This window comes from Cervus elaphus, chromosome 22, assembly GCF_910594005.1.
Source record: "Cervus elaphus chromosome 22, mCerEla1.1, whole genome shotgun sequence".
NCBI lineage: Eukaryota > Metazoa > Chordata > Mammalia > Artiodactyla > Cervidae > Cervus > Cervus elaphus.
The window spans coordinates 6,077,321-6,099,785 of record NC_057836.1 but is presented as its reverse complement, the minus strand read 5'-3'; the positions used below and the strand labels follow the sequence as shown (position 1 = coordinate 6,099,785).

General features: G+C 62.9%; 1 protein-coding gene across 4 annotated transcripts in view; it reads right to left on the bottom strand.

Moving 5' to 3' along the window:
• SCUBE1 (signal peptide, CUB domain and EGF like domain containing 1) overlaps positions 1 to 22,465 on the bottom strand; it is a 131,505-nt gene that overhangs the window by 33,703 nt on the left and 75,337 nt on the right. For 2 of the 4 annotated variants that reach the window (XM_043881393.1, XM_043881394.1), the window contains exons 6-9: positions 21,377 to 21,493; positions 18,644 to 18,733; positions 7,222 to 7,338; positions 1,897 to 2,019 (exon numbers count right to left, since the gene is read on the bottom strand). In XM_043881393.1, coding sequence (XP_043737328.1) covers positions 1,897 to 2,019; positions 7,222 to 7,338; positions 18,644 to 18,733; positions 21,377 to 21,493 — 447 coding nt within the window. The remainder of the gene's footprint in view (positions 1 to 1,896; positions 2,020 to 7,221; positions 7,339 to 18,643; positions 18,734 to 21,376; positions 21,494 to 22,465) is intronic. The other 2 variants (XM_043881395.1, XM_043881396.1) reach the window with 1 other exon arrangement.

Below are 22,465 nucleotides of genomic sequence, written 5' to 3'. Positions count from 1 at the left end.
GAAACTGACAGGTCCACCCAAGGAAGAAGCGGAACTGTCACCCCAACGCGTCTCTAGAGAAACTGGGGAAAAGAGCACAGATAGAAAGGGGGCGCTGGTCGGGAAGATACCGCCTGTGAAGAGTAACAAAGGAGCCTTGACAAGAGGTGAGATTTGATTCTGACCCCCTGGCAGCCAGGGTGAAAAGGGAAAGAGGGAGGGTCACAGAGGGCCTGTTCCTAGAAGGGAGGACATGAACGTTGGGTTCACAGAAGACAAGTCTGTCCTGGCCACAGTTCTGAGGGAGACGGCCCCCGAGGGACAGGTGACGGGGGCCAGAGGGCAAGGCAGATGCTGACCTGCCTCTCCTCTGAATGTGCTGTTCATGCGACCGCAGATGTCCTCATGACACACGTGCGTTTGTAATAACACGTGCACAAGGAACGAATCACTGTGGGCGCTCAAGGGGAGATGAGGTTCCTCCCGGGGTGGGGGATCGGGGAAGATCCCCTCGTGCCTGTGTGGGAAGGGCACTTTGGGCAAAGGCTGGGGGGGTGGCAGCACCTGAGCCCCAGGGATTGGGTGGGGCTCAGGGGGGCTGGGGTGCCCTTCCCAAGGGCCCTGAGTGCCAAGCAGAGAAGCCTAGACCCCTCCCCGCTGGAGCTGGGGACCCAGGGGCCGTGCTGGAGCGTGGCCCAGGGCCAGAGCCCAGGCCGTGGAGAGGTGGCTCAGGACGAAGGTGGAGGAGACTCAGCCGGAGTGGCCTCCTCCACGCCCGCTGTGGCCCCTCTCGTGGGGCAGCGGGGATGCAGTCGAGGCTGCTCCCTCAGGCCTCCTGAGAACACAGCCAGGCACAGAGAAGCAGGGCGCCCAGGAGCCTTGCTTGGGCCTGGACAGATGCTAGGCTCCCAGGGGGGCCCTCGTGGCCGGAGAGGAAGTCGGGGCTAGGCTGCCCGGCCAGGGATGCGGAGGCCCCGGGAGGGCAGGTGACCGGCTCAGGTCACATGAGGAGCCCCAGGCGGGGCTGGCCCTGGACCCTCCCTCACCAGCCTCTGCTTTCACCTCTCCTGGGGCCCTGGGGGTGGGGGGTGCAAATCCCGGGCCCCTCAGGGCCTTGTTTGAGCGGCACTAAGAGTGGAAGCCTCAAGTCCACGGCCGGACGCTGCCGGCTGCACCCTGTGGCTGCTGGGACCCCCGCAACAGGGCGACAGCCGCCGTCGGAACCCGGCCGCTGTCCCATCCCCACCACCGCCGGCCCTCCGTCTGCACCCTTCCCGGAGCTGCCCCCTTCTTGACGGGCTCCCTGTGGTCCCTCAGGCTCCCCCAGCCCCAGGGCCACTTCCTGGATGGGCTGACCTCCCTGGCTCCTCTGGGAGGAAGACGTCATCCTTCAAGCACTTCACTCCTGTCTCCCCTGCCCGTCCTCAGGCTCTCACCTGGGCTGTGACCCTTGACCTCTGCCCAAATCTCTCCTCCCCTTACCCCAGGTCCTAGCAGGTGCCCCGGGGGGCCTCAAGGAAGGACTGGTGGGCAGCGCCTGCCGTGTGCGACACCTTCCACCAGGTGGCATCATCCTGCCTCTGAAGCCACCGAAGGTGGCCTGGGCGCCCGGGGACTGGGGTCAGGCTGAGGCACTGAGCCCTGCTACCTACTCGCTGGACCACCTGCACACGGGCTGACCCCTCCCCGAGCCTCAGCCACCATCCCTAACAGGGAGGGCTTGGACTGGAGGCTTCTGATGGCTTCTGAGGGCCCCTAGGGTCACAAAGGAGCCCTCGCTCAGGGCAGAAAAATTACGACCATTCCCCCAGGCCCAGCCCAGACTCCGACAAGCCCCAGCCCAGGTTGCCTCCCCTCCTGGGAGCCGGGGTGGCCTGGGGAGGGGAAGGGAGCCCCACGGGGATGCGGGCGGCTCACCTTGGCACGTCCGCTCATCGGTCAGCAGCTTGTAGCCCTTCCGGCAGCCGCACTCGAAGCTGCCCACGGTGTTCCGGCAGAAGTGGTCGCAGCCCCCGTTGTTGACCAGGCACTCATTGATGTCTGCAGAGCCGGGCGGGTGGGTAGGGGAGGCGAGGAGAGTGGGCTGGGGTCCCCGGGGGCAGGCAGGACCGAGGCCCGGAGCCGCCCTTCCCTAACTGCCCGCTGCCCACCCGGGGACTGCTTTGGGTCCCCAGCCGGGCCCAGGAAGGGGGCCTGGCTCACAGCCGTGGCGGGTGGGCGGAGAGGAGATCCCCCCTCCCCTTGGGGACTTGGTGAGCCTGGCATGTGTGTGCAGGAGGGGGCAGGGAACTTGTGTCTGCTGTGCCCAGCCAGACAGCAGGGTCGATGCCCCCCACGCCCCTCCATCCCCGGGAGGTAGGCGGGCCTGGAGCAGGCGGCTGCCGCCTGAGAGCCATGACTCCGGCTGAGCTGCTGGACCCCCGGTCCTCAGCTCCCCATCTGTGAGAACAAGGGTCAGAAGCACCCCTACTTGGAAGGACAGCGTAAGGATGAAACGAAATCGCATCCCCAAGGTGCTGGCCCGACCAGCTCGTTAAAAAGTAGGTTTACTGCTCCAGCTTTACAGACAGGGAGACCAAGGCTGGGGAGCTAACTGGCTCCAGGTGTTGCAGGCATCCGCGGGCTGCTCACTTCCCAGCCTGGCTCCTCACCCTTCTCCTTCCCCACGTCTGCCCATGGTTTGAGCTGTTTCTTCACTCGGCATTTCACGAGTGGTGGTGGCACCCTGACGGTCCCCAGGCGTGACCCCTCCCGAGCACCCCTAACCCGAACCGGTGTTTCAGGAACAAAGCTGCCTAAGGAGGGGCCGATGCCCCAGGGGAAGCAGCAGGACCCTCTGGAAGTCGTGGCAACTACCAGGTACCACTTCGTGCTGGTGAGCAGGCCAAGCGCTTTCTGGCAAAAAAGTCACTCATGTGACGGTCAAAACAACCTGGGGCCGGAGTCCCCACTTCACAGGGGGGAGGTCACAGGTCATGAGCCCAGCCTCAGCTGCCTCCAAAGACAGGACCCCTCCAGTGTGGCTCGCTGGCCCTGCAGCCTCCAGAGGAAATGAAAGGGAAGTCACTCAGCCATGTTCAACTCTTGGACTTGTTCGACCTCATGGACTGTAGCCTACCAGGCTCCTCCATCTATGGGATTTTCCAGGCAAGAGTACTGGAGTGGGTTGCCATTTCCTTCTCCAGGAGATCTTTCCCACCCAGGGATTAAACCCAGGTCCCCCGCATTGTAGGCAGACGCTTTACCATCTCAGCCACCAGGGAAGTCCTATCCAGAGGAAGCAGGTGTCAAGGTCAAAGCAAGGGCCTATCCAGGACAGAGGTTCAGCCTCCGCTGCCCCCTCTCCTCACAGGACGACGGCGGAGGTTCTACATAGAAGCCTCTGGCAGGAGACTGGAGGCCCCTCTTGGGTCTGTGACCCCGGGCAGGGAAAGGTACCTCTCTGAGCCTCAGGTTCCCCATCTGCAAACTGGGCTGCTAGCCCGCACCTCTCAGCATCATTCACTGTGATCGAATGTGCAGAGAGGACCCGCCTCCTTAGGAATGCCTCAGGCCTTCTGGAACCCCCTATTTCCACCCTGCTCCCTACCTGGGCCTGTCAGCTGTCATAACAAGGGGCTGTCATAACAGCCAGCCAGGAGACGGGGGGTGTGTCTCCTGGAGGCCCCGGCTGGTACAGCGGGTTGCTTGGGGGTCCCACTGGGGGAGCACTCATCCCCAGCTCTAGCCTCAGATACAGTGAGGGGGCGGTGGGCTTGGACAGCCCCTCGGCCTTCATTCCGACGCGCCACTGCCCCCCGCCACCTCCCGCCCCTTGAAGACTCCCCGCCTGTTCCCTGTGAGCCACCCGGCCCCGCCAGCGGCTGGAGCCCCCGTCTGGCCGCAGAGGCTCGTGGCCTCCCCTCGGCCGCCTGGCCCTCCTCTTCTCTGCACCCCTGGCTCCTGCCGCAGCAGTGCCGCCCCGCTCCCCGGAACAGCTGCCCCCTGGGGAAGCCTTCCCTGATGTTCTCCCCAGTTTGCTGCTCTCTTGTCTCAGGACCTGCCCTCTGGAGAGGAGAGACGGCAGATAGGGCTCCCACGTGGAGCCCCAGGGCCAGGCAGGAGGCCTGCGTGGAAGCGCTGCCTAGGAGGGGGCACTGGACGAATGGATGAATGGATGAGTGAATGAAGAGTCAGGGGGCTGAGGAAAGGGTGGGGTCCTGGCCACCAGGTGGGACATTCACTGCCTCTGCCACTGTTTGAGCATCAGTGTATGTGGGGGAAGGGGAGGGGTGAGCCGCAGGAATATGCGATCGGACGACTGCTCCTGTCCCCCTCCGCCCATCCCACGGAGAGGGCACAGCCTTGCACCCCCGGGCCACGTGGGTGAGGGTGTGGGTAGGAGCAGAGGGAAGGCCCGGGGCGTGGGCTGGCTCACTGTGGGGCAACTGCTGGGCAGAGCCTGTGGGTAGAAGGCGGGCAGCAGACAGGCTGTAGGGGGCAGTTCTCCTGGACTGTTGCAGCAGGTGCTGGGAGGAGGGGCTGGTATCCCTGAGGAATTCAGGCTCCAGCTCAGGGAGTGGAGGCCCCAGACCTCCCTCCTCTCAGAAGGGCCAAGGAGCAAGCTGCCTACTTCCCAGTATCAGGCAGGGCAGCACCTAACAGGGCGCCTTGAGGCTGGAGCCCTGCCCCGACCACACTCTTCAGACCAGCAGGGGCAGGGGGCAGTCCTGCGGAGCCCCCATGGCCTGACCTTTCAGGCAAAGCACGTTCACTTTCCACGGCTGCCTCCCCCTGCCCCTGTGACCCCCAGCCATCCAGGGTTTTCAGTTCTGGATCTTCCAAGACCTCCAATGGTTGGTCTTGCTTAACAACCATCATTTGGCTTCCAGAAAACACTGAATCTTTGGTATCTTCCTCTGGGCCAGTGCCAAGACCTGGGTGTGCACGCTGACCGAGGAGCCAGAAGTTCAGGGCCAGGGGACCCCCGCAAGCTGGCCTGTCCCTGCTGGGCCCCTGCACCCTGCCCTGCACCCCCTCCAGCCAGGTCCTGGGAAACTCGGGCTGTAAGCCCAAAGCTCTGAGACACCAAACCCTGGGGTCTTGAGGTCAACACTTGGTTTCAAGGGTTCCCTCATTTGAAGATGTTACGATATTTGTATTATGCAGTTCTGGACCAGTCCCACAAGCCATAAATTCTAACATGCACGGCAATGTCCAGACTGTCCTTCTCCACCTCCACTGATCCCTGGCCCAGTGCACTGTCACCTGAGCCTGGGTGTTGCCACACTGCTGTTCCAGACCTTGCTCTGGAGCCCCCGAAACCCCTGTCCCCAGAGCGGCAGGGACCGTCTCAGAACAAACGCCTGACCTGCACTGCTCCTGCCCAATAGCATCTCAGGATGAAGGGCCAACCCCTTCCCTCAGCCCAGCCTCCCCCAGATCTGGGCGCACGGGCTGCTTTGGGTCCTGGAACTCCCGGCCTCTGCACAGCAGTCATGGGGCCAGGATTAGAGCCTCCTCCTCTGGCCCCCTCCCTCGCCACCCCTGGTCCAGGCCAGGCCCGGTCTCGTTCTCCCGCCCCGCAGGACTACTCTACCCAACACCAAGGGGTTCGTGATACATGCTTATCTTGGTGATCTTTAAACATTAAACGCTGTCTTCTTTACTCAATAAAAGATCCCGGGGCACAAGGAATCTCTGCTTCATTCACCGGCCTGCCCTGCACCTGCCCAGAAAACCTAGGGCCTGAGTGAACAAGAGGCCTTCCGACTCCAGGGCAGCGGGAGTGAGGAGGTCTGGCTGAAGGCAAAGGGGCAGCTCTGGTTAAAGGGCCCAGTTGTATTAAGAGGAATCACAGGAAACATGGTCAGGGGCTCAGACCGGTGGGCCTGGGGCTGTGTGGACAGCTGCCCTCCCCTGTGTGGATGTCCCCTATACTAGCCTCAAGGTGGAGGAGAACGGATGCCCCATGGCCCACCGTGGATGGGCAGGGGGCAGCACTCAGCACCCCCTTAGTGCTCCTTGGGGGCCACGTGACTGCTGAGGCTCCTGTCCGGTCCAGACAGGTCGGCTCCCAGCGGCGAGCTCCTGGCCTTGTGTCAGGACTGAGCCTGCCCCACCCTCAGCTCCTGGGTTGGCGTTGGACCTTGCAGGGGTGTGGAGGAGCCACACCCTGTAGAATCACAGAAGATTCTACCACCTTCTGTCCAGGCTCCAAGGGCAACGGGCCAGGCCTGCCGTGACGCTGCTGGGCAGTGAGGACCGCCGGGTCTGTGGTGGACCTGGGCCAGGCCTCCTGGCACCAAGCCCATGTGCAAGGCCTCAGATAGCCCTGGCCTGCCACCCCAGCCCCCCGCCCACTGGGAACACATCTCACTCTAAGTGGGCTGAGCGGGGGCTACAGAAGGGCTTTATTTTCAAATAAATAGGTGGAAGAACCGTTATTTCTGTCAATAATCACTAGGTTCTTCCCAGCAAAGTGGCTGGGGAGGAGAAGTCATACCCCGTCTATTTTTATAGGCTTCAAAAAAGCCCATCTCGGACTCCTTAAAGTCACCCTAAGCCTCTGCTGTAAATGTTTTCACCCACTGGGTTTTGGACGTTCAAGTTCCTCTCCCCTTCCACGCTGGCCTCCAGGCCTGCCCACTTCCTGGCAGGGTGAGTCAGAGAAAGCTCACTCTTCTCTGGCTTCTGGCAGCCAGCAAACCAGCCCATTCCTGATCCCCCCACCCCTGTTTCTGATTTTCTTTCATTCTTAGTCCTTCAGTTGAGACCCCCGCCCCTAACCTTCCCTCCTCCGGGGATGAGGGTGCACAGTGTCCTCATTGGCCCAGCGCCAACAAGAAGACCATCCTGTCCTGGCCTGAGCCCTGAGCCCCGCCTCCCCCCAGCTCTGCAAGACTTGCCCGACTAAGGTCAGCGAGCCAAGGAACCGACCCCGCCCAGCTCCCGGGAGGCCACAAGGAACCTCTGCTGGCCCAGGAAGCCCCAAGTAAAGGCACCCCGCTTGTTCAACCCAGGGCACAGCCACGTTCTTTGGCATCGAGCCCCACTTAAGCCTGTCGATATTCAGTGGAACCAGGGGCCCCTGAGCCCCACTGCAGAGCGCTGGGCCTGACTCCCTCTTCTCCGCCTCTTCAACAGAAACACACCCTCACCCCTGCAGCCACACGCGGCTTCAGGCACAGCACAAGCGGGCAGCCCCCCGCCTGCCCTGCCTGCCCCGCCCCAGGCCCGGCGAGGGGGGCGGCCTGTGCTCACCTTTGCACGTCTTCCCATCCGGCTGCAGCGTGAATCCCACCGGACAGCTGCAGCGCACGCCGGTGGCCGTGTCCTTGCACGTCCGGTCACAGCCTCCGTTGTTCACCGCACATGTCTCTGAGGAGGCAGACAGGAAGAGAGGGTCTCAGTCTCCTGGGACAGAAGCCCCCTGCCTTTCCCCAACCTTGGTGGGACGTCTCCTGAGACTGGAGACCTGAGTTCAAATTCTAGCCATGGGGCCTCTCTGAACCTCAGGCTACCGGTCTGTCAAATGGGAGAATGACACTGCCCCTTCGCAAGATGACGTTGGATGGGCAAGCTTTGGAACCTGCAGGAGGCTGAGCCCACAGGGTCAACACCACTCACCAGGGCCAGTGCCGCGATGGGCCTGGCTGGGAGTTAACCGCCCAGGGACAGACTCCGAAACTCTTGCCTTGCCTGGATTCAGATGCCAAATCCAGACTGGCAGTTACTGGGGTTCCCAAGCTTGTCTCAGCCGTGGAGATGCGAGGGGAGGCTCCCAGAGCCCACACACTATCCCTCACCTTGATGAGGCTCTCAGCCCAACATCTGTTCTCACTGAGCAATAAGCCAGAGTGTCTGGTTTTTGTCCACTTGAAGCTAGTCTAGTGATTTTTTTTTTCTTTTTCAAATTCAAAGGAGCTGGAGTGGCTGGGGGGATCGTGGAGGTCACTGAGCCTGTCGTGCGGTGAGAGTGAGCCTCCCCAGGCCCGGGGAGGGGCTGGCACGCCCGGGTCACTGGGGCACACGGAGGAGCCTAGTTCCCGGGACCCTGGGCCTTTCAGTCCGGGTTTCTGCCTGGGCATCTGGCGCCCTTTGATCTTGTGGGAACTGTGCCCGAGTGGGCTTCCCTCTCCTCTGTGCGGCTAGGAAGTGAGGTGCTGAGGGCGTCCGCTCGTATAACCGGAAATTCCCTGCCTGCCTACCGTGGCTCCCCCCGGGGGGCCTGGCCCCAGTGGGCCTCTTCCCTGAGGCTTCTCCCAACCGGTTTACCCTGTCTCTCCTTCCGTGGTGCCTGCCTTCCTGCAAGTGGCCTTCGGCTCTCTCCAGGCGGAGCTTGGAGATGAGCGTGGGAGTGATGACTGAGTACGGGAGTCCCTGCTGCTAACGCCCTTCCTGTGAGCTTCACCTTTCGGGGGTGGTCGGAGCAGGGAGGGGAGGAAGCCAGCTTTCTCCCTGCATGCGTGTGATTCTGGGGGTCATCCTGAACACCCTGAACTCAGGGGCTCCCGCTCCTTGAGGCTAACGTCTATACTGTGAGAGTTCGAGCCGTGACAACTACTGAAAGGCCGGTCTCCTGGCTCTGACCCCCCCAGCCTTCCGGTGTTGTCTCCACACAGCCCGGCCCCCGGCTGGCTGGGCGCGGCATCCACCTCTTTGCTGTGGAGTGTGCTGCCCGCTGCCTTGGAGGCCTCCTGTCCGCTCACGGTTCAAGGCCAGCTCACAGGCCGTCTACACAAGGAGCCTCCCGAGGCCCAGATGCAGAAAGGGGGCCCTCGCCCCCCACCCCGCTCTGCTCAGGCAGGCAGACCTCGACGTTAGTGTGGGCCGAGCTCTGCACCGCGTGCACCTGCCCGGGCCCTCCCGTCTCCCCACCCGCCTGCCTCCTGGGGCCAGTGGACGCGGGGCGGCCAGGGGGCGCCTCTGACGCTGTCATTCACCAAGTGACCCAGGTAGGCCAGCCCTCGGGGCTCCATCCCAGCACCCACGCCTGGCGGGGGACAGTGAGCCTTCTGTCCCCAGGGCCAGGGGGTGGGTGTCAAAGAAACCCCACCCTCCACAGCACCCAGCCCGGGGCCCAGCCTGCAGTAGCCGCTTAACAAATGTTAGTTTCCTCTCCTGAGGTTACAGAGGGAAAATCCCGCTTCCTGCTCTCAAACCCACAGCCCAGGTACCCGCCCCCCAGGTGCCTCTCATGTGGGAGACCCCTCTCTGGAGAGGGCACAGAGAACCTGCCTGCTTTCCAGGTGCCAGTGGTCAAGCCCAGGCCTGGGAGAGGCGGGGGAGGCCCGGGGGCAGGGACGGGGCGCAGCTGGGAGGCCTCAGCCGGTGTCAAGGGGATGACGGCCTGGCCTCTCCCTGGCGGTGGAGGTGGGACGTGCCGCGGGCACTGGGGGCTGTGACCCTGAGAAGCAGACCCCCCGGGGGTCCCGCTCCTCCAGACCATGGCCCCACTCGGGGCAGCCAGTACCCTGGGGCTCACATGGTAACGCTAAGAGCCGGCATTCACTCAGGGCCTTCTCTGCCAGGCCCTGTTCCGGGCGGGGAGGGGTGAGTGAGGCGAGTGACCAGCCATCAGCCTGCCCACACGGGGGCCTGCCCCTGTGCCGTTTCTGCCATGCCCACCCATTGTCCTGAGGTTCACGGACACTGTTGAGTGGGAGACATACGGAAAAGCTGACAGCAAGGCACAGCCAGTCCTCTGGGCTTTACGGTGGGGGCCAGGGACTGACAGGCTGGCCTGGGTGGGACTGAGAGCTTCATCCCCGGGGCGTTTCCAAGCAGAGCCTAGTGGGTGCTCCGAGGGGGGATCCTGGCCTGGCTCACCCTCAGGCCCCCTGTCTCCAAGTGCCTCAAAGGACAGCCTCACTTCTCTGCGCCCCAAGACCAGGGGCCACCCAGCCTGCTGCCAGGCCACAGCTGCCTCAGATGCAGAAACCAGACGGCCCTGTCCTCCCCCGTGACTACAGGGGCACCCCAGCTGCAAAGGGTGAATGGCGGCAGCAGGCTCTCTGGCCCGGGGAAGGCCCAGGGAGAGGCTCTGGGCCCAGCAGCACAGGCCGTCTCCTCCGGCTCTCACTCGCCTCCCACTGGCTCCCAGGGGCCAGAAGGAGCTGGCATCTGAGGGCAGCTGCCTGCGGTCACATCTCACCCAGGAGCTCACACTGCCAAGGGAGGCTGGAGGCTAGGTCCAGGGGACAAAGCCAAACCCCAGAGTACCGTCCCGGGGTCTTGAGACTTCCCGTTGGACCCTTGAGCCCGCTGGTGTCTCCCTGCACTTGCCTCTCCAAGACAGCTGCTGGGTCTTTCTAAAAACCTCTCCTCTCCACCTGGAAGGGCCCCTCCCGGGGTGCCGCCCCGTGCAACTGGCATCACACCGTCTCATCCTCCAACCTCCACAGCCTTGCAGAGCCCCAGGGGTGGGGGGCCCTTTTGCAGGTGGAGGAACTAAGGCTCAGAGAAGTTGGGTACCTTCCTAGGCAGGATCAGGCACATGATCTGTGGGACCCGGGGTGAAATAAAAATGAAAGGCCCTTGTTCAAAAATCATTAAGAATTTCAAGACAGCCAAGCACTCAGTCAACTGTGGGCCCTTCTGAGGGCAGGGCCCAGGGGCGGGGGGCCCCGGTCACGCAGCACAGCTGGTGGCCCGAGGGGGCAGCGATACATGCCCCAGTGCCTGGCCTCCTCGCCGAGAGAGTGGGTAGAACTCTCACCCCACAGAGTTGGGTTGGCAACTGGGCCAGGGGGAGGCTGAGCCTGGGGTCAGGGGACTGAAGTGGAAAGGGACTTGGGGGTGAACAACCCTCTCCAGTAGGCAGGAAAACCCAGATGGGTTAAAAGGGCCATGTTTAGTCTTTCCCTGAAGGGAGCCCTGTTTCAAACCAAGCCCCATGACAAGCCCAGGACACGGAGGGGGAGCAGACACCGCGCAGGGGGAGCAGACGCCGGGCAGCCTAGGCGGCCGCTCAGCTGGACCTGCCGCACAGCCCAGCCAGGGTCTGATGCGAATGGACGGCGGTATGGCCCCTTCAGTTGGCGCTGCCTGCGTGCACCACCCTAGATCTGGGGCCAGGTCCGGCCGGAAGGATGGTCTCAGCCACAGTGTACTGGCTGAAACAGGAGCTATATGGGGGCAGAAAACACCACTCCCGACGCTGGTCCTGCGAGCTTGGGCAAGTCCCGTGACACCCGAGAGGCTCTGAGCAGGTGAGCCAGGTTTGGCCCGGGGACCTACAGAGATGCTGCCAGCCCTAGGTCTGCCCTGCCCCTTGAAGGCCTTACCCCGGTGGTGGGAGCAGCCCAAAGTCCCCGCTGACATGTGTCCGGCCTGTTGGGGCTGGCCCACCTGCCTTTCTGCCCCCGGGGTCCCCTGGAGCCCGCAGCAGACCCCCTGAGCCCAAACCCTCTCCCGCAGGTGACTCCTGAGCCCTCGGTGGCTCTGAACACTTTGGGGTAAGAGCCCCGCTCCTGGGCCAGGCCCTGACCGGTCTCCCTTGCTGCCCAGCCTCTGTGTGCCGGCCCCCCGACCCCTGGTCACCCTGCAGCCTGTCGTGAGCACTGGGGTCCCTCACCAAGCGCCACAGGGCCCCCCTAGGCCGGGGTGCTGGGGGAAGCCGCCCCAGAGTGCCCAGGCCTCTGCGGGGAGCTGGGCCCCAGGGCACAGGCTGGTGTGATGGTGACGGCCGAGTGTGGGAGTCGTGGGGGAAGGGGGCTCAGGGCAGCTAGGAGGCAGGCGGTGGTGGAGGCCAGGACCGCAGGCCCACGCCACCCCTCAGGGCTCCCGCTGCCAGGGAGCTCGACTTGCCACGGGGGAGGTTTCTGTCAGTAGGACTGTCTCCCCGGAGGCACCGGGTGGGGTTGTGATTCCAGGGGCAACTCCCTTCCCATGGGCCTGCCCGGAGGGCGGGGGTTTCTCACCGGGGCTCAGAGGGCAGAATCTCCTGGACTTGAGGATGGCACCCTGTGGTCTGTGGCAGCCCGTGCCGGGGAGCTGAGGCCAGGGGTGGGGCCGGGAGACCGTGGGGAGGTTTCTTCGTCTGGTTTGCGGGATCTCGAAAGGCCCAGAAGGACACTGAGGTTTTGTGCTAAAGTGGGTGGCAGGGCACGCCGTGGCAGGAAGCCTCCTGCCTGGCCTGTGACTCCTGCCTTTCCTCTGTAAGTGGAGGCCGTGGAGGGCAGGCACGGGGGGCTGGCGTGCGGCCTCTCGCTCGAGGCCCACCCTCAGGAGGGAGGGCTCAGGGCCATATATCCGCTGAACAGGAGGTGCGGGGGGCTTGGCGGGCGGAAGCAGCCTCAGGAAGGTCACGGGTTGGTAACCGTCCCTCGGTGCCCTGCGGCCCCTCCAGCCAGACTTGACCGGGGACCCAGGCGCCAGGCTCCCTGGCTCTGCCCCGCTCACAGGGGAGCCGTGGGCTAGTCCCAGCCTCAGTTTCCCTGCCCGGGGCCAGCAGCACCCTGCCACCTCTTCTGACTGTCGGGCACCCTGCTCCTCCCCTCGTTTGACCTCTTGATGTAGCTAAATCGCCACATCCCGCCTCCTTCCACTAGCCCTGGTGTGTGTGTATGCGTGAGTGTGTGAGTGAGACTGTGGACGTGTGTGTGACTAAGCTGAGGGCAGGAGCTCAGAGCCTCACCTGGGACCCCCGCTGACCAGCAGCGCTGGGCATCAGCTCAGGGACAGGGGTGAACACAGGTTCAGTGCCCGGGGCTCAGCCCTGGCTGGAGGAGGGTGCCTGCCTGGCCCTCGGGTCCCACCCTCCATCTCCCTCCAGCTGCCCACCACCCCTGCTGAGCCTGACCTGGGGAACTGCCTTGTGTTGCCCACCTCCCTCACCTGGGGTCTGCCTGAGCCCCTTCCCACGGCCAGGCTCATCCAGGCTCCGGGTCCCGCCCTTTCTCTCTGGGCCAGACACCCGTCTGCGTGAAAGAGTAGGCAGTGAGGTCCTGCTCCTCCCTGGGCACCTCCTCCAGGAAGCCTTCATCCCTGCTCTGAGCCAACCAGCTTCCCCTGGGCTCCGGCTCTGATCAAAGCCCTGAGCAGTGGTGTCCCCAGAGGCCATCTGACCTGTCCCCCATCGGGGGCTCCCAGACTTGTGACAAAACAGGTGCTGGAGGAAGAGGGGCAAGCTGTGGGGATGCGGGTGGCAGGGAAAGTCCAGTGAGGTCTGGACACGCCTCTGCACAGGATGGCCCCTGGGCACAGAGGGGCAGGTGACACGGCCCACAGATGCAGGAAGCCTGGCACAGGCTGCGTGTGCAGGGCCTGAGGGGCATGTGGAGGTGAGAGAATGTGTGGGTCTGGGATTCGGGGTGGGAGGAGGGGGTCTGGGGCACAGGTTAGTGAAAAGACCCAGGGGCCTAGAGATGGTGGCAAAGCCTGGCACAGGCTGCGTGTGCAGGGCCTGAGGGGCATGTGGAGGTGAGAGAATGTGTGGGTCTGGGATTCGGGGTGGGAGGAGGGGGTCTGGGGCGCAGGTTAGTGAAAAGACCCAGGGGCCTAGAGATGGTGGCTGCAGAAGAGAGGTGGCAGGCAGGTGATGGACAGAGGAGCTGGGAGGCTGGGGAGGAGGCGTGTGAGGGTCGAGAGACTGACCTCTCGGGGCGGTCACGTGTGTGGTTTAGGAGGCTGGGGACAGCACGGGGCTTGGTCTGCGCGCCCATGCCAGCCGCTGCTCCCGCCAGCGCTGCACCCAGCCCGTCTGCCCTGGGCCTGCCGGGCCTCCAGCCCTCGGTCCGCTCCTGGGGCTCTGCCAACAGCCCCCGTGCCTGAGCGCCGCCCTGTCTGGGCACAGACGGCCCGGCCCGGCCCATCCTCGGGGTCCCCTGAGCCCAGCCAGGGAACGCCCAGCCCCGTCAGTGGAAGGGAAACCTGGGCGCCCTGCCCAGAGGCGCAGAGGGGCAGGGAGCTGGGCGGCTGCCAGCCGTGGGGGGTGCACGGGGAGGAGTGCCTGGCTCCCCTTCTGCGCCTCGGTTTTCTCACCGGTAAAATGGGAAATAATTCAGCACCAACTCTCAAGGTGCCCGGGAGGTGAGGCTGTGGACAGGGCAGGACCCCGCGGAAGTCGGGGCTCAAGGTCAGCTACGCCGTGGTCACTGGGGCTCAAACGTGGGCGTCTCTGCTGTCCCGGGCTCGCGGGGGCCCTTCAGAGGCCAGGCTGTGAATGTGCCTTCAGCAGGGGTGAGTCCACCCGGCTGGCTGCCGGGCCGACACACCCGAGCTTCATCCCGAGCCTCCGGCCTGCTCTCCTCCCGACTGAGGGCCCTGGGCTCGGGAGAGTCCACGGGCCTGGACCCTCGGCCCAGACCACTGCTCACCGAAAGCGTGGCCCAGGCTGGGTCTCTTCCCCACCCAGGGCCTGAATTCTTCATCTGAAGAGTGGGGACAGCTGCTTCGCAGGGTTGTGGGGGGACTCATGGGGGCTGACTGGGAAGCAGAGGGCATGCGCTGAAGTGTGCCGACCGCCTTGGGGGACCGGGGGTGCTCACCGCTGGGGAGACTGCAGGGGCTGCCGGAAGCCCCCCTGAAGGGGGCGGGGACAGGGCTTAGGGCCCCATCCATGGCTCCCACGCTTCCAGCCCCTGCCCTGTGTGGGGAGACTGGGGTTCCCGGGGTAAATCCAGGGATAGCACAGCGGTGGGCTCTGCGTCAGTGGAGCTCACAGCTGACTGATGAGCTGGAAGCGTCTGCCCAGCCCCAGTTTGGACCGTCCCTGGTCAGCAGAACCGCAGCCCCTAAAAGGGCTGTGTCTTACTCCCCTGTAACCCACCGTGGCAAAAAGACTTTGCAGATGTGATTGAATTAAGCCTGAGATGGGAGGTTGCCCTGGCTTATCTGGGCGGGCCCCAGTGTGGTCACAAGGGTCCTTAGAGGTGGAAGCGAGAGGCCAGAGAGAGAGGCGTGGAGATGCAAGCAGGCTCAGAGGGGTGCAGGGCTGCGGGCTCTGCAGATGGAGGAACGTGGGTGGCCTCTGGAAGCCAGAAAAGGCAAGGACATGGATCCGTTCCTAGAACGTCCGGAGGGAAAGCGGCCCTTGCTGACACCCGAGTCGAGTTTCTGACCCACGGGAGACAGTGCACTGGTGTTGCCTGGAGGCACTAAGGCTGTGCTAACTTGTGAACGGCAGCAACGGGAAACCAATCCGGCGTCTGCTCCGGGCACACTTGTGGGAAAGGCGCTGATTCAAGCCCTGGAGCTGACAAGTCTGACTCCCAGGGTCCCATGAGTCTGGCGGTAAGCAGGGCCCCAGAGGCCCGTGGTAAACTGAACTGCGACTCAGACGCTTCTCAGGTTAGTCCGCCGGATTACGGAAATTTACCCCCCAGCCCCCAGATCCAAACATTTTAACTGATTTTAATGGGAATCTAAAATTGGTTACATCCTTGAGGCCTCTTTCCACAGAACTCTGCCTGTTCTTAGCCTGGGCTCAGGGACTGGGGGTAGCCGTCAAAAGCAACTGTTGGGGGTGACTGAGACCCCCAGGGTGGAGCAGAGCCACCTGGCTCTGAGTGGCCCCAGGCCACTGCCCTTCCGGGGAACCCCTGAGGACCGCAGCCAGCCCTGGCGTGAGGGAGAGGCACTGTTGGACTTCAGTCGGCTTGTGGGTTCGGGTTTCAAAACTCGGGACCCCTGTGCCCTAAACGCCAGGCCCTGGGGAAAGAAAGAGCAGGCTCCCAGAGAGGAACTGAGAGGCTGAAACGGGGGCAAGGGCCGGGGTTTTAGCTCCGACAGTCTGTGTCCTCTGAAGTTTTTTGCTTCTGTCCTGGTGTTCTTGGCTCTTGGTGTTCAGAGGTGAGACTGCTAGTTCAACTCGCAAACGTCTGAGGGACTTGTGACCTCTGCAGTCTGGGCACAAAATGTGTCTGAAATAACTCTAAGTCAAAGGGCCTACGGACGCATACAAAACCTGAATGGTCCATCTCCACCTGGGGAAGGCGAACCGGGGCGGGCCGCCTGCTGGGAGGAGGTGGGCGCTTACCCTCTCTGAGACACGGAAGGGGCTTCACCCTGGGCCTACTGCTGACGTGAGGTCACCACTGAGGGTGGTGAGCCTGGGCCTGTGCCACGGAGCCCCTCGGGGCTGCCAGAAGCAGCCCTGGGCCCACTCGCTTCTGGAGGGGCAAGGGAGGCCCCTCTCCCAGTCCTGTCTGACCCACCCTGAAAACAAACTGCAGCCACACAGGCGATAATCACACCTCAGGGCCGGAAGACACCTGCCAGGCCATCTCAGCCACCAGGAGACCGCACCACACGTGCCCGGCTCTGTCTGAGGGGGCCAGCAGACCACGCAGGGGTATTCCAGACCCCAGCCTTCTCTCAGAACAGCCCCTTGCCTCTGTCCTCCTGTGGGGCCGTGCGGCCACTGCAGCTGTCAAGAGTGGCCGAGGGTCTGCCCTTGCCATGGAACTCCTCCGACTCTCATCGGCTCCTGAACAGGCGAGCCAGCTCCTTCTCCCCTGCCTCCTCCACACGCCTCCCTGCACCAGGACCTAAAATGGGGCTTGAGCAGGGCTGCCAGCCGCAGGCTCCACGCTCCATGCGGAGGCTGGGCTCTGAACCCCACGTCCCAGGTGTGCTCGGACCAGCAGGGCAGGATGGGGATGGTCACCTCCCTCACTTTAGGCCACTCCTTCCCTCTCTTCATCCAGCCTGGGAGCAGCCAGGCCCCAGTGGGCTCTAGTAGGTGGGCTTGCAGCCCAACAGGTTCCTCGGTCTGTACCGCCCTAGGCTGCTCTCCGAGGGGACCCGTGAAAAGAACCGTGAGCTCTGGAAGAAGGACGACTCGAGACGGTGCCTTTCCCCGGCACTTCTGAGGATAATTACCTAGTTCTGGGCGTGCAGTCTTGGCTGTGGGCCCTTGTCCCCCTGTGGCAGGTATTGTAGGGAGACCAGAAGGGTGGGGTGGGGGCGGTCTCCTGCCTGGGGGGCCGGACAGGTTCTAAGGGTGTGGGGGTGCACGGACACCATCAGGTGGGCAGCCAATCAGCATCCATCTTGCCCCCCGACCCGGTGCAAGGGGTCAGGCGAGGGGTCCCCTGACCTGCCCCCCAGGCCTGGGTGCCTGTGTGCCCAGGGCTCGCCTCTCAGCCCTGCCCCGCGACCGGGCTCTGGGCTGCTCTCTCTGCCAACTCTCACCAGACACGGATGGGGGCCTTTTCTCCACCCACCTGCCTGATGCTGACTCAGCTCAGCCCTCTTCCACCACCATCCTTTTGCTGGGAGGGGGGGGTGCCTGGCACCTGGGAGCCCAGCTCCTGGGCACGCTGGCCTCAGGCAGCAGTGCCCCCTGTCCTGCAAGTGAGGCCTTGGGGCCGGGCCCTCTTGGGCCTCGGAGCACCAGCAGCTTGCACGTTCCTGCCACCTCCTCCTCTCTGAGCACCAAGCCCCTCCTCATTTCCACAGCGCCGACTCCCCCCTTCGCACAGGTGGGAGTGGACAGGCCTGGCCGCTGGAGCCTCTTAGCCCACCCCTTTCAGCTCGTCCTAGGCCACCCAGAGGGCCCAGGTCAATGAGACAGCCCCGCACAGAGAAACTGCAGAGCGCGGGCTTCCAGCCTGAGCCTCAGTTTCCTCTTCTGAGACTTGGGCAGTGTACTGCCTGACTCCACGGTTCCCAAGGCTGCTGTGACCTAACCAGAGTGCCACCCCAGGAGACCCAACAGCTGTGTTCCTAGTTCCACCTGGGGGCCAGCAGCCCGAGAAGCGGGGCACTGACGGGCCAGAGGGACAAACGGATGGGGAGGCAGACGGCTCTTCTGGCCTGCAGACTGGGCTCGGCTGAAGACCGGTTATTTTCTCCTTTTTCTTCCCCTGCCCGGCATCAGCCGTCCCGAGCTGCCCCAGGTATTTCCAGGCAAGACTCCTTACAGTCTGGATGCACGCGGCAGGGGGGGCATTGCTCAGAGTGCAGCTGGCCTTAGAGACCCCCCAAGGCAAGTAGGGGCCCAAGGAGAACAGGGGAAAGTGGGCTGAGACTACCAGCCCAGTGGGCTTGCGCTGCAGTCATTCACGGGTCTGGGGAGCTTGGGGCCAGAAGGGGATGCTAGGTGACCCCAACAGGTCCTCCCCTCTCTGGTTACCAGGTTTCCCAACTGCAAAGCCAGCAGGGTGGACTGGACGCCCCCCAGAGCCCGCAGTCCTGGACCTAGACGTGGCTTCTCCCCCTGGACGTGGCTCCTCCCAGCGAGGAGATGGATAAGGAGGTGCTGTCCGAACCCCTGCTCTACACTCACATCCCACTGCTCCTGCTGCTTTGCTGATGCTGGGATCCTAACTGCAAACGAGGGCGTTCCTGCGAGGAGAGGGGTTCACAGCACACGTCTCCTTACACGCAGGGGCCCCTAGACACTGGCTCTGGGTTCTTTGCGACAAACACACAGAGAAATACACGTGTTCGATGAAGGGTAAAAACTTTAAAAAGGGAAAAGTGAGTTCACATCTGGAGCAGAGCCCCCCACACTCACACGTGGCACGCACGACCACACACGTGTGGGCACACCGCACAGACAGCCCCCACGCATGCACACTCACAGGCCATGCGCCAGTACAACACTCATGGCCTGACGCACGAGCACGCACACAGATGCCCCACACGCTGGCACATCCCACCCACACACACGCACACACACACGCACACGCACAAAGGTGCAAGTACAACAAAGGAAGTGGAAGAAAAGTGTTACCCATGAGGAGCCGCCGTTTCACCCGCTTGTCCACATCAGCTACTGACGTGGCATTGAACTGAGAGCGCTCAATTGCAGCCTCATCCTTTTCTAAAACACAAGTAAGGGACAAACACGGAGCCGGTGGTTAATGAGAGCCCACTTCCCGCCTCTCGGCGTGGCGCACACACAGCAACGCAGCGTGAGGGCGGCGCGGCGTCCTCGCCGAGGGGCTAACCCCAGGAACCTCCAGGTGGCGTGTTCGGGGCCGGGCCAGGGTGCGGGCAGAGGAGGGGTGGCCACAGCAGGACACGGATGGGACTCGGCCCATCTGCAAGCGACACGCACACAGGAGGCGGCTGAGTTCAGAGCGGACCGGCCCCACGTGCGGAGGGCCGGCGAGGCGGGCAGCAGCCGCCCGAGCTCGCGAGGACGCAGGCAGGCACAGACGCCCGGCTCGGGCTGGGGAGGCAGGCTCAGGACAGGGGAAAGCGCCGCGAGGGCCGGTGATGGACGCGCCTGGGCGGCAGGCGCCCCGTCTCAAAGGTGTGCACGCGGGTCAGACACTCATGCAAGACCGGGGACGAAACGCACAGGGGAACAGACGCACAGACACACTCGACAGTGGACCCAACCGGACAGACACAGAGAAACCAGGGGGTCTATTTGGGCAGCGCTGGTTGCCTGCTTGTCACTGGAGGACTGGAGCGAGACAGTGGAGTGCTCAACGAGGGGCTGCAAGGTGGGGGTGGGGGGCGGCCGCTTAGGAGTGTGCAGAGGGAGACGGCCGGGTGCCCGGAGCTGCCCGATGCTTCCCGGAGAGACGCTCGCGAGGTTATAGAGGGCTTGTGCGTCTGTGCTCGGTGGGACATGTGGGGGGATACCTTCTCCCCTCGGGGGGGGTGGGGGCCCCGAGGAGCAAGGAGCAAAGGCAGGTGAAAAGTTCTCTGGGACAGCAGGGAGCCAGGGCCCCGGAGCCGGGCCTGGAAAAGGACTTCTAAGGAGAGGGGAGGGGCAGGGGAGGGCGGGGGAGTTATGTTAGAGAGTAGATCCAAGCAGGGACTTACACATGCAGCAGACATTAAAAGATTTAAAAAAATAAATAAGAGAGGATGAGCCAGGTGGACAAAGACAAGGTGTTAGACGAGGCTGGGGAGCGTCTGGCCGGCAGCGGTCTGCGCTGGTCCGGGGCCGGCAGAGGTGGCTCCATTGCAGGCGCGGCCGCTGCGGGAGACCCCAGCAGACAAGACAGGAAGGGGGCCCGGCAGCCCAGGAGAGCCCCCGGGGCACAGTGGAGACAGGGAGAGAGGCGGGAGGGGAGGTTCTAGACGGGATCAGGCTGCAATAGAGACACTGGTCTGAGACCGGGTTTGGCTTTGAATTTTTTTGTTTGTTTGTTTTCTCTTGGTTGTTTGGTTTGATTTGGCTTTTGGCTCTGAAAATAATTCATGAAGGTCAGTTATCAGACAAGACAGGCAATCAGGGACCATCACCAGAAAAGCAGGAGGAATGAGATGAAAATGAAACCAAAACCGGCTGTCTGAGAGGAGACCACACAGAGGAAGGGAGAACCACTCGGGCAGCAGCACCTGGGTCGAGAGCCGGGGCTGGGGACCTCCGACGCCCCCCGCCCGACTCCCCAGGGTACAGGGCGCGGTCACAGGGCGCAACAGGCTGCTACAGCAAGCCCCCGGGCTTCCTGGCTTTGCTGGCTTGCCAACCCTTTCCTGTCACTCGAAAATCCCTCAAGAAACACCTTTCGAGCTGATGATAAGAAAAGGGACTTTTTTTTTTTTTTTAATGAATACGATAACTGACTTGTAGCAGGTTTCCTAAGTTTGCCAGTGTTGAAGAGAAAGAAGAGGATGAACTCTGGGCACCAACTTTGAAAATCCTCTTTTTCTCAGTTAAAAAAAAAAATTGGCTGTTCTTTTTGAGTGAGGAAAGAACTTACTGGCGATTATAACTTGAGATGATCGCAAAAACTCAAGCTTCCCCTTGGAGATAGGGACCAGGAGGAAGCAGGGTGACAGAGTGAAATTGATCCTCCTGTTAACAGGCGGGGTGATGGGAGGGGGCGCCCGAGAAGAAGGGACTTTGGGGGTGGTGGGTGGGCAGCTGGGGAGGACCAGGCCTGGTGAGAGGCCCCGTAGCTCGGGAGCAGAAAGCAGCTAAAAATCACCCAGACCTGACCGGGGATTCACACCGGCCCTCTCCCAGGTGTTCCAGACAGACAAGACTGAAAGCAGGTTCTGAGAAAACCTCTCGGTTTTCCAGATGCTGTGGGAGGCAGGCTTGCACCACGCCGGGGCGGGGGGGTGGGGGGGGAGCTGTTATGAGGGGAAGGAGTCTTCAGCGTGTCTCCCGTTAGGGGAGGACACCCCCGTGCTTCTGGAACAGAAGCTGCCCTCCAAGGCGCACACACTTCCTCCTTCCCACCGGCCACCTGCCTGGGGCCACCCCCACCCCCCCAACACCGAGGAAGAGGACCCTCAGAAAACCGGCAGCGACAGAGCAGAGAGGTGCCTGGTCCCGGGGGCTGGACCACCCTGCTGAGTGTCTGCAGGAAGCTGCCCCTGGGGACGCCCGGAGCCAGCCCGGCGGGGCCCACAGGCCGTTCCTTGTCTTGTTTCCCAGAGCTCCCTGCTTGGAAACCAGGAGGCGGTGTCAGGCCACACGGTGGGTGGGTGGGGGAGCATCCCGCAGGGGCCAGGCGGCATGGGGTGCGAGCGCTTGGCGGGGGCGGCTACTCACCGATGCACGTCCGACCGTCTGAGTGGAGGGCGTACTTCTGGTGGCAGCCGCACGTGGGGCCCGTGTCCGTGTCCTCACAGCTGTGCTGGCAGCCTCCGTTTCCATAGTTACAGGTTACTAGTGAGGCCCCGTGGGCACGTACGTGTGTACAAACAGAACAACAAGAACGATTAGCTTGTTGCTGTTGGCCATTCCTTTCAAGGGGTCGGGGAGGGGCGTGAGGGTGCGAGATGATGAGTCAGAGGCACAAACTTCCCTGGACATCAAGCCCCTCTGGGCGGGTGGACAGAACCGCTCACTCCCTAGAGGGGCCCTGGGGAGGGACAGAGAATGGACTCTGGGTCATCTGGGCTTTGGACAGAGCACACAGCGGATGCACTCAGATGGTGTTCTTTGAAAGAAAGGGATTAAGCGGGACGATTTTACCCTTCCTAGGTTGCAAAGGGCACTTTAAGACAGCCAGTCTGGATGGGCCAAAAGTCTGCTAACATGGGCCAGACATGAAGTGGTTGGGGGTGGGGGGTGGCAGGCCCCTGTGAGGGGCGCTCATTTCTTCAGCTTTCGAAGACCTCTCTTTCCTCGACTGTGCCTCAGGGCGTGTGGAAGGATGTCCCCACGAACGCCTCTTCTCGCCAAGTCCCAGCAGCCCCCTCCACCTCTGTCCATCCTGAGCCCTAATCCTTCCAGGGAAATGTCCGAACAGACAGAACATGTGTGCATTAAGGTAATCTCAGATGCAGTTTTGAAAATGACCGTTAATTCCAACATGTCACATAGCGTGCAGGGTCTGTGGCCTGTGGGAGCTGGTGCCCTTCAGCCCAGAATCTTAAAATGTTTCAGAGCATCGGTACCTGGGGTGCTGAAAAGGGGGCTGAACAAGCAGGAGCCAGTTTGAAGTAGGGAAAACGGGCAGTTTGTTTGCTGTAGAGAAAACTCGACTGTTCTCTCCATCTAGGGTGAGGGATGTGGCTCAAGGAGACCCAAGACCTCCACGGGAGGGCGTCTTGCTGCCCCTGATTTACCGCTTAAGATGGCAGGGTGCCCGCCACCTGAAAGCAAATGGTCCACTGGGGCCTCGAGGACAGGGTG